At 63.6% G+C, this 8,948-nt stretch overlaps 1 protein-coding gene across 1 annotated transcript in view; it reads right to left on the minus strand.

Annotated features, from left to right (window-relative positions):
- The window catches only part of LOC113211060 (uncharacterized), a gene marked incomplete at its 3' end in the record, with an annotated part of 27,573 nt that continues 18,625 nt past the window's right edge, over window positions 1-8,948 (minus strand). Inside the window, 5 exon segments of the mRNA XM_052273779.1 lie at window positions 1-454; window positions 1,148-1,665; window positions 2,000-2,178; window positions 2,386-3,706; window positions 5,188-5,314. Of these exon segments, the coding sequence (XP_052129739.1) occupies window positions 1-454; window positions 1,148-1,665; window positions 2,000-2,178; window positions 2,386-3,706; window positions 5,188-5,314 (2,599 nt within the window).

Consider the following 8,948-nt stretch of genomic DNA (forward strand, 5'->3'; position numbering starts at 1 on the left):
GGACGCGGTCGAGCCGGGGCTCCACGGCTCCTTGCTGCGCGAGTTGGACCGCGAGACGTGCGGCGTCGAGTCGTCGTCCGACAGGGTGCTCGAGTCGTACGACTCCTCGGCGCTCTTGTTGCTGCTGCTGGCGGGCCTGGAGGGCGCCCCCGCGCCGCGCACGCACGCGTACCCGTACAGGTCGGCGTCCTGCTGGAGCGCCTCGTGGTACACGGACAGGCGCTGGCTGGCGGGCGCCAGGTGGTAGGCGCTGCGCGACCGCGCCATCCGGGGCGCTGGCGCTGCTCCCGCCCTGAGCGGCGCGGCGTACAGGTCCTGCGGCGGCAGCGCCGGCAGCGCGCGCCCGCACGGCCCGCAGGGCTGCTGCGCGGGGCCACCAGCGCGGCGCGGCCGCTCCAGCAGCGACTCCTCCGACGCGCTACGTCGAAGCCGGTCCCGCCGGGCGTTCTCCAGCCTGGAAGCAAAAGGGACGAAGGGTTGTTAAAACAGAGTCGGGATATTTATTCAAATACCCTGGGAAGTTTCCATGACTTTTCCCTTAACAAAATTCAAGCATTTCCGCCACACTTATGCCGAAAATAAAAAGTCGTGGGTGGAGACGAGAAATAGAAAAAAAAATGGAAAATCAGGATAGAATCAGAAAAAAATGAATTTCAAAATCAGGAAAAGAGTCAAGACATAAACAGAAAAATCGATGTACGCTTTCATACAGAACCCCTCGGGCAAACCCGCAGCTGAAGTGTCGTAGCCCTGACGCACGGTACAAGTGCGAGGTAAGGAACCTCTACGCGGAAGAGTCTCTTTAAAAAAATACACAAGTGGCACCCCTATACTTGTGAAAGCCTGCGTTTTGTGATCGCCCCTTCATTGTCATCATTGTCATATTCGCGTCGGGCGGGGCGCTCCGATGATTGGCCTCCGCGACCTCTGATTGGCTACGGCCGGACAATGGGGTTGGTTGGTCCCCGACCTGTTGATGAGGTCGCCAGGTCCCCGTCAGGTCCCCGTCAGGTCCTCGTCAGGCCGGGGCGCATAATGAGCCGCCACGGCCCTCAAAGCCCTCGGCAGCTCGAGTGACAGTAAACAGTAAACAGGTGTCCGGACTGAGGAGGTCCTCGGACAGGTCAATGCAGCCCGTTATACTCACCGGCGGATGGTCGCGGCGCGGTGCGGAGGGGTGGGGGAGGCCGGGTCGCCGGCGGCCTCGCCCGCCAGGTTGCCGTAGATGCCCTGCAGGCCGGCGGGGTCCCTGTGGCCGAGCGAGCCGGGGCCCTGCTGGCCGGCGGCCGCCTGCGGCCCGGGGCTGCTGGCGGGGCTGTAGCTGTTGCTGCTGCTGGACGGGCTGCCCGCGCCCCCGCTGGCCAGCCTGCGCAGGGCGGAGCGCTGCCGGAACCAGTCCTCGCGCTTGAACGGCGACGGCCCCGCCCCGGTGGGGGTGGACGCGCTGCCGGTGGGGCTGGTGGGGCTGGCGCCGCCCGTGCCCGTGGAGGTGGCCGAGGGAAGCTGCTGGGTGCGGGGGCTGCTGCACGCGCTGTACAGCCCCGCGCGCCGCTCCTCCCAGCCGCCGTACACGCGCACGTACTGCCTGCAGCCCGAGGCCGGCGCCGACCCGCCCTGGCCCGGGACGCCGCCCTGGCCGGGGCTGGAGGCGGCCGTAACGGACAGCTGCAAGGGCACAAGGACACGTTAGTTCAGTACTGACACAAAAATAATCCATAAAGCAACCCCTCAAAAACGTTGTTACTATACAAATAATTTTTGAACTACTTTTTGAAGTACTTTTAAGGTTTTAGTTAACATTCTCAGAAACACTGATACTATACGACTAATTTTTGAACTACTTTTTGAAGTTCACATTTTAAGAAAATTTCAGTTACATTTTTTGAATTTACATCTCACTTTCTCTACTTCACAGCCCATAGCTTTCCTTGAGGCGGCTTGACAGGCCCCATTGTAAATCAACCTGATCGGCGGTGCCAACAAGACTACTACTGCTCACCTTGTAGCGGTTGGCCGGCCGGCCGGAGCCCGAGGAGCTGGTGGAGCCGCTCTCCTCCTCGTCCGGGGTGAAGAGCTGCGAGTCGCTCATGGTGAGGCCCGAGTCCCTGCTCAGCGACATCTTGTCCTTGCGCGGCGGCGGGCACGGCTCCAGGTGCTCCAGGCTGTCCAGGCCGCCTGCTGTAACGAGGGGTGGGCGTCAGAGGGGGAGGAGAGGATAGGGTTAAAAGTTTCCAAACGTTTACGGGAAAATTCCGAAAAATAACGGAAAACTTCGAAAGTTTGGAAAATTTTCCATTTTCCCGAAATTTTCCTGAAATATTCCAGGACTTTTCCAGGGCTTCGAACCCTAGGAGAGGAAGAGTCCTGTATACTCCGTATACTCACAGTGCAGGCTGTCGGACTCCTCGGCTCCGCTGTCCTGCGGCGGAGGGAGCTCGCCGAGCAGCTTGGTGACGGCGGGCCCGAACAGCGCCTGGCAGTTGTCGATGAGGAAGCTGACGATGGCGGGCGTGGACACGGTCAGCACCTGCTCCAGCTCGGGCGGCGCGTGCAAGGGCGCGCGCAGCAGGCTGGGCGCCAGGACGACGCCCAGGTTGTGGGAGCCCATGAGGTTGATGTGGCTGTGCGCGGCGATGGTGTGCAGCAGGCACAGCAGGTAGGCGAGCAGGCCGCGGTGGCAGCGGGGCAGCTGCGCCACCACGGCCGCGTACCGCTGCAGCTTGGCGCCGTTGTTGGGGTGGGCGGGGACGTGGTGCGCGGCCAGCCAGTCGGCGCACAGCTCGGGCACGAGCAGCGGCACGGGCAAGCAGCGCAGGAACTCCTTGAGCGCGCACGAGGTGGTGAGCACGCTGGCCTTGTCGATGAGGGCGGCGGCCGCCTCGGCGTGCGCGCCCTCCCACATGCCGGCCGTGCCGACGGCAGTGCCGCTGGCCGCGGGCCCGTCCAGCGCGCGCCGCAGCTCCTTGACGGCGCGCTGGTTGGCCGAGCGCCGGAAGATGCCCTGCGTGGACAGGCCGTGCGCGAGCACGTGGTGCAGCAGGCACATGACGGGCTTGGCGAGCTCGCCGACGATGTCGTCCACGACGAGGCCGGCCGGGCCGTGGCACTCGCGCCACAGCTGCTGCAGCGGCACGCCGAACAGGTCGCCCTGCGGCAGCGGCTGCTCGTCGAGGTAGGGTGGCAGCCCGCTGTCGGTCGTGTCCTGGCCGCTGCTGTTGCTGCGCCGCTGCTTGAGCAGCTTGTTCTTCTTGCTGCCCTTCTTCTTCTCCTCCGGCTCGGCGCTGCCACCGGCGCTGCCGCCGCTCTCCACGTCCACGTTCACCTCGCTCTTGGCGCGCTTGAAGACGTGGCGCAGGCGCATGGGGCTCTTCCGGCTCTTGGGCTTCTTCTGCTTCTGCTGCTCCGTGAGCTGGTTCACGTTGCGCAGGATGAACTGGCAGCGCTGGCGCGGGTTGAGCGGCTCGTACATGTTGTTGCAGTGGTCCAGGTCGAAGCCTTCGCCCTGGTCCATCTGGTCGCGCAGGCACCCCATCCGGATGGCGAACGGCCGCTCGTGACCCACCAGCGGGTACGGCGAGTCGTCCCCGGGCGTCTTGGCCCACAGCTGGAAGCTGTGCGGGTCCAGCGCCTGCATCTCGAGGTGCTCCAGCGCCATCTGGATGCAGCCCTGGACCGTGTCTGCGGGCCGTACGCACAGCGTCTTGCACTGCGGAGAGAGAGAGAATGCGATCGTTAGAGAAGTCTGCTGGAGACACACCCGTCCGAGAGCGCCGGCCTCCGAAGCACTGATGTTCGGAGCAATCCCAACGACACCGACGAGCGGACGTAAAAAGTTGTTATTACATTTTTCTGGGCCTGTTATTCATTAACGATGCCGTCCAAGTCCTCCCATTACGGGAACAGTAAATTGCTTTCCCCATATCGTTTATGCCTGGGCAGCCACTGCGCCCCGCCCGGCCCCGCGCCCCCGCTGGGGCCACAGGTGTCCGTGGGGGGAGAGATAGATGGAGAGCGAGAGAGAGCGAGAGAGAGCAAGAGAGAGAGAGAGAGAGAGAGAGAGAGAGAGAGAGAGGGGGGGGGCTGAGGAAAAGAGGGGGAGGGGATCTCTCGATCCTGACCTAAGAGCGCTGATGCGCGCCGTCACATATCACGGCTCAAGGTGCGGCGGGAGCACCCGACCCGAGGGGGGCCCCAAGGGAGGCCAGGGCAGGCCCAGGGGAGGCCGTCCTCGTCAAGCCCCCGCGCCTTACGGCCGCCTCCAGCCGGGCGGAATCAAAATCTGGATCTGGTACCTGATGGCCGCCTCCTTCTGACGGGCAGGAATGCGCTGCCGGGCACCCCGAGGAGGGGGGGGGGGAGTAGGGACCAGACAGACACATAAAAACAGTGTCGCGACGCCTAGACGAGGAGACCGACGGCGACGGCGGTGGCGGCATGAGCGGACAGTAGTCCTTACCGCCCTCCCCCTCACCTTCCTCCACCCGCACCCCTTGAGCTCGGCCTCCCTCTCACCCTCCTCCACCTGCACCCCGTGAACTCACATCCCCCTCACTCTCCCTCCACCCGCACCCCTTCGGCTCAGCGTCGCCCTCACCTTCCTCCAGCCGCAACCCTTTGAGCCCGGCGTCGGCGTCCCCCTCGCCCTCCTCCACCTGCACCCCTTGGGCTCGGCGTCCCCCTCACCCTCCTCCACCCGCACCCCTTCTCTCGTCTCTCCCGCGACGCAAGAAGATTGTTACCCCACCCTTCGGAAAGCAAAAGCTCGCGGCCAGTGCGTGCATACCCCCCCCCCTTCCCCGAGCCGTGGCGTGGCGGCCCAGTCCGTTCTAGGTAGTGTCCGGTTGATCCGCGCGACGTACGGCCGGCTCGGGGCCCGACTCGATTCGAGGTAGGGCTCTCGTCGCCGCTGTCACGGCACGGAATGTGCAGTGGAGAGTGGGGGAGCAGATAAAGAGGCACAGAGAGAGAAGGACACTGACAGAGAGAAGGAGAGAAAGAGAGAGAGAGAGTGCTGCACTTGCAGCTCCAAACTTCACCTTGCCAGAGACAATGCCACGATCACTTTACTTGGCTGAGGAAAATTATTTGTGATGCTGGCTTTTGTTTCCCCCTTTCCTCTTTCTAACATGAGTGGCAACTGGTGGCAATAATAACGAATATTTCCCCCAACTGCATGTGTATACTCACGTATTCGATGTTGGTGTCCATGTCGTAGAAGACGACCTGGATGTTCGTTGACTTGGGTTCGTTCTCGGTGCTGTCCGCCACGGCTTCATTGAGCTTGGTCCACCACAGGTCCCTTGCAGCTTGCGTACTGTTGGGCAGAAGAGAGCAAAAAATAAAAATTAGAGTCACGAACATGCTGAAAGCATTCATGAAATGGGGCTTCGAGGTCAGTTTGAGGGAGTGAGCCATACTGATTTCGCGTCAATGTGTTTGAACAACTTAGAGACAAGAAATGGATTAGGTGATGTGAAGGCTACAGTAAATGTATTGCTGTAGATAGATAACACAGCCACACACTATATAAAAACCATAAACGTACAACAACACTCCAAACTTTCCGAAAAAATGACGCAAAGGATGAGAACCGACAATTTCGCGGACTTGTCTGCGACACCTCATTCCTTTCTCATTCTACCTAAAATTAAGTCTGTCCGAGAAAAACATCCGGCGACAGGTGAGCTGAGCTGGTCCCCGCCCCGCCAGGCAGGAGCCCCCCAGCCCACCAGGCCGCCCCCTGGTCAGCAGCGCAGTCCAGTCCGCAGCTCGCAGTAAAGTCGCCGCCGCCCGCTCCGTCACTTCGCGGTAGTGCCGGGCCGTGGCGGGGCGAGGCGGGGCGGGGCGGGGCGGGGCGGGTACCTGTTCTGCAAAAACGTTCCGAGGACTCGGGCCCGCGCGTGAGGTCGGTAGGGACACGGGAATCAATGGCCGCGCTCTGCTTTGGCTCTGCTCTGCGAGAGGCTCTCCGCTGCTCTACACTCTGGCTCTCCGCGCGGCGGGGGTGGGCGGAGGAGGGTCGGTGTCGGTGGGGTTAAAAAGCGTCGGGGAGCGTCATAGGCGGACGGGCGGGGGGGGGGGCAGAGGTAAGGGAATAAAAAGACAGACAGCGAGCGAGTTCTCCGTACCGAAGAGGGCGGGGCGCGGGGGGTGTACGGGGGGCAAAGAATAATAGAGCATAGGGGGGTGGTTCTTTGGCAAGTTATCGCCTGCAGGAGCGACGGGGCCGGCGGGGCCCGGCAGCGGCGGGCCGATGCCATGTGTTGCCCGCATGGGGAGGGACAATGTGCCACCAGCCCTCACACACACTCACACACACAGGCACACGTGTTGCGAGGGCACCCCCGCACACACGCTCCCACGGGCCCCTCCGCCCCCTCCCCCAACGCCGACGATCCGTCGACCTTCGACATCCACCCCAACCGTCTTTCACGGCCATAATATACGGCTGTTTGTGGGAGGGGGTGGGGGGGTTCTTTTCGAATGCATAGCTAAAGCGCTCGGCTAAAGCCCGGCCCCGCCAGGCCCCTACCCCTTCCCCGCCGAGTCCGAGGTCCTGTGCCGGAGGACCTCTCCGCTGGCGGGGCTGGGCCGAGGCCGTGGTGGGCAGAGGCCGGGCCCCGCCCGCTCCCCGGGCCGGCTGGGAGGAGACCTGGCAACGCTGGGGGAGGACCGGAGGGAGGTGCACATAGGATAGGCACACACGCGCACACCCACGCACGCACGCACTCTCCCACACACACACTCACACACACAGTCGGGAGGGAAGGGCGGGATTAGCAGTGGGCATCGCTGGAGACGGGCACTACTAGAGCCGCTTGCGTCAACAGACCGTCACTTACACACACACAAATACACTCTCCTCTCACTCACACGCACACGCGCACACACAGAGGCGCGGGGCGGGCCCACGCAACGGACGAGACGAGACGGAGGTCTCCAATCCGTGACGACACTCGGCACACCCCCGCACTTCACACTCGGACGCACAACACTAACTTTCTTTCCCCCCACCGAAAATTGGACGGATTTCCTGGGCAGGCCACTCCCCCGTGCTGCGCCCCGAGACGCTCTCGCCGCTCTTGTCCCGGGCCGAGATGCTATCTGCGGTCATAGACCCGTCCACCCGCTGCACACTGGCTGGGCCCTATCACTCCGCCACACTCACTTGGACAGCCACTCGCTGACGCGTCGCACCGTGCCGAAGCTGGACACGGGCAGCTTGGAGTACTTCTGCGCGGACATGGTGTTGTTGGCGCTGGTCGAGCGGCGCAGGTTGAGGAAGGTCGGCCGCTTGGTCGGGTGCGCGGCGGGCGTGGACTTGGTGGTGGCCGGGCCGTCGTCCACGTCGAGGGGCGCCCACCGGCCGGCGGGGGCGCTCGAGGACGACAGCAGCGGGCTGCTCCGCGTGGACTTGAGCTGCTGGGTGCGCCGCCAGCACCCCGTGCTGCCGCCGCCGGCCTCCGCGGCGTCGTCGACGTAATCCTGGCTGTCGTCGTCCCAGCAGTCGCTGGCCAGGCTGCCGAGCGAGCCGTCCAGCGAGCCCATGGACGAGGTGGGCGGCGTGCCCGGGGACGTCAGGGGCGACGGTGACGAGCCCTCGGAGCAGCGCGTCGCGCGGGGGCCGCCGTGCCCCAGGATGTTGAGCGCGGGCATGGACACGGGGCGGGCCGCCCTCGCGGGGCCCGCCGCGCCCTCACGGTGCACCGTCATGCCGGCTGGGCAGCAGCACGCACTCGCCGAGCTCAGCGCAGCTCAACGCAGCTCCCTCGCGCGTCGAGGGCCGGCGGCCAACTAGTAGAGTAGTTGGAGGGAGGAGGGGGAGGCGAAGGTAAGGCGAAGCACCCGCCCGGCGGCCGCGCCCGGCGGCGGACGGGGGAGGGGGGTGGGGGGAGGGGGCGAAGGGACCACCAGCCCGCCCTGCACGTGGAGGAGGGTAGCGGGCGGACGGACAGGTGGACACGGACGAGCCTGTCCCCGGTGCACTGCCAAACAGCAACGCCAAAACCCATTCAACGGCCGAAACAGGGAAAAACACCGAACCCGCTGCCACCAAACCGCCATGGACCACACACACACACAGAGACGGAGAAAAACTGAAATAGTGTAAATTTCACTACAGAGTCGCTACGGGCTGGAAGTGAGAAAGCAAAGTGGAGGAACGCAACCCGAGCCAGCAGTACGTATTCTGCTTTTCCGATTTTCTTGGTTACACTTCCGGCCTAGTGTAGTTAAACACCCTACTCTGCATTGGCATGTTGGATGTTCGTGCGACACGCGGAAGGGATAGTCACCCCCTATGGAACGGTGACATTAGTTCCCGCCGCGGCGGCAGTAATCAACTTGTAGGGCGTGTCGTCCTCGACGATGTAAATCCGAATTGATCGGGCGCACCGAGCCGGGCCGGAGGGAGGCGGCGGGCCAGCGGCGGGCGTGGAGAATGTAAATGCCCCGACCAAAGCACGCCGAGGAACACGAATCACCCGCTGTCCGGCCGCAACGCACCGCCGGGCCGCGCCGCGCCACGCCACGCCGCGACTGACTGGACCCGACCGGAAGCGAGCGTAGCAACGTCCTTTCCTGTTCTCGACTGGAACTCCCGGAGGAAAGAGAAGTGACGGGGGCGTCTGACTGGGAGGACTGCGCGGGCGGGGTGAGAGAGAGAGGGGAGGGGGGAGGGGAGAGCGAGAAAGAGATAGAGAGAAAGAGAGAGAAAACGAGAGAGAGAAAGAGAGACGCGCACTGTCACGTAATAAGCTGTATGGCAGCCGGACATCGACATCGGACGAGTGAGTACACATTGATTCCGACGTTGAGCGCAGCCAGCGCCCCCGTGGGGGGCGGAGAGGTATATCGGAACACACAGAGAGCTTGTACTGTATGGCGTGTGTACACAGTGGGCAGCGGGAGCCAGCGAGAGCGCGCTGCGGTGGCTGCCCCCCCCCCCC

The sequence above is a fragment of the Frankliniella occidentalis genome, unplaced genomic scaffold, assembly GCF_000697945.3.
Source record: "Frankliniella occidentalis isolate FOCC.00 unplaced genomic scaffold, Focc_3.1 Scaffold299, whole genome shotgun sequence".
Taxonomy (NCBI): domain Eukaryota; kingdom Metazoa; phylum Arthropoda; class Insecta; order Thysanoptera; family Thripidae; genus Frankliniella; species Frankliniella occidentalis.